Raw genomic sequence first — 912 nt, forward strand, 5'->3', positions numbered from 1 at the left:
AACCTGCTGCTGCTGCTGCTGCTGCTGCTGCTGCTGGAGTGTCTCCCCCTGTACTCTCCTCTTCTGTGTCTTCGTGCTGCTGCTGCTGGCGGCGGTGACGCTGCTGCCGTCTTTGCTTCTGCTTGTGCAGCAGCTGCTGCAGCGGTTTGCTGCTGCTAGCTGCTGGCGACTCCTCTGCATCGAGCGCAGCAGCAGCAGCAGCAGCAGCAGCAGCAGCAGCAGCAGGAGCAGCAGGTTTTGGTGGTGCTGCAGCAGCTGCAACAGGTACAGATAGAGCNCAGCAGCAGCAGCAGGAGCAGCAGGTTTTGGTGGTGCTGCAGCAGCTGCAACAGGTACAGATAGAGCTGGTGCTGCTGAGGATGCAGCAGCTAGAGACGTTCTGCTGCTGCGCTGCTGCGAGGAGACAGGGAGAGACACCGGCAGCAGATGGGGACAGTAGAGCAGCAGCAGCAAGGGACAAAAGAAAAAAATATAAAACAGCAGCAGAGAGAGGAGACAGCATGCAGCAGCAAAGCAGTAAGAGGAGACAGCAGGCATATCAAAGGTACCCATAACAACCAAACAACAAACAGCAGCAGCAGTCGTCACGCTGCTGCTGCATATACACCCCGCTAGTGTCTCCTCTAGCTGCTGCTGCTGCCTGTCTGCTCTATCCACCAGGCCCCATGTCTCCTGTCCCTCCCACCCCACATCGCTGCTGCTGCTGCTGCTGCTGCTGCTGCTTGTCTTGCTGCTGTCGCTGCCTCCACTGCTGCTGTTGCTGCTGCGTCTGCTGCAGCTGTATAACAAATACTCAGAGTCCTCAGCAACCTCTCTGCTGCTGCTGTTGCTGTTGCTGCTGCTGCGTGCATGCAGCAGCCGGCCACTGCGTTGCAGTCTCCGTTTCTGCTGCTGCTGCTGCAGCAGCTGCTG

General features: G+C 58.4%; 1 protein-coding gene across 1 annotated transcript in view; it reads left to right on the forward strand.

Moving 5' to 3' along the window:
• EMH_0083720 (uncharacterized protein) overlaps window positions 1-554 on the forward strand; it is a gene marked incomplete at both ends in the record, with an annotated part of 742 nt that extends 188 nt beyond the window's left edge. Inside the window, 2 exons of the mRNA XM_013500669.1 lie at window positions 190-264; window positions 408-554. Coding sequence (XP_013356123.1) covers window positions 190-264; window positions 408-554 — 222 coding nt within the window. The remainder of the gene's footprint in view (window positions 1-189; window positions 265-407) is intronic.
• Between the last annotated feature and the right edge of the window lie 358 nt (window positions 555-912).

This window comes from Eimeria mitis, genomic scaffold (genome assembly GCF_000499745.2).
Source record: "Eimeria mitis Houghton genomic scaffold, Emh_scaff5716, whole genome shotgun sequence".
Lineage (NCBI taxonomy): Eukaryota > Apicomplexa > Conoidasida > Eucoccidiorida > Eimeriidae > Eimeria > Eimeria mitis.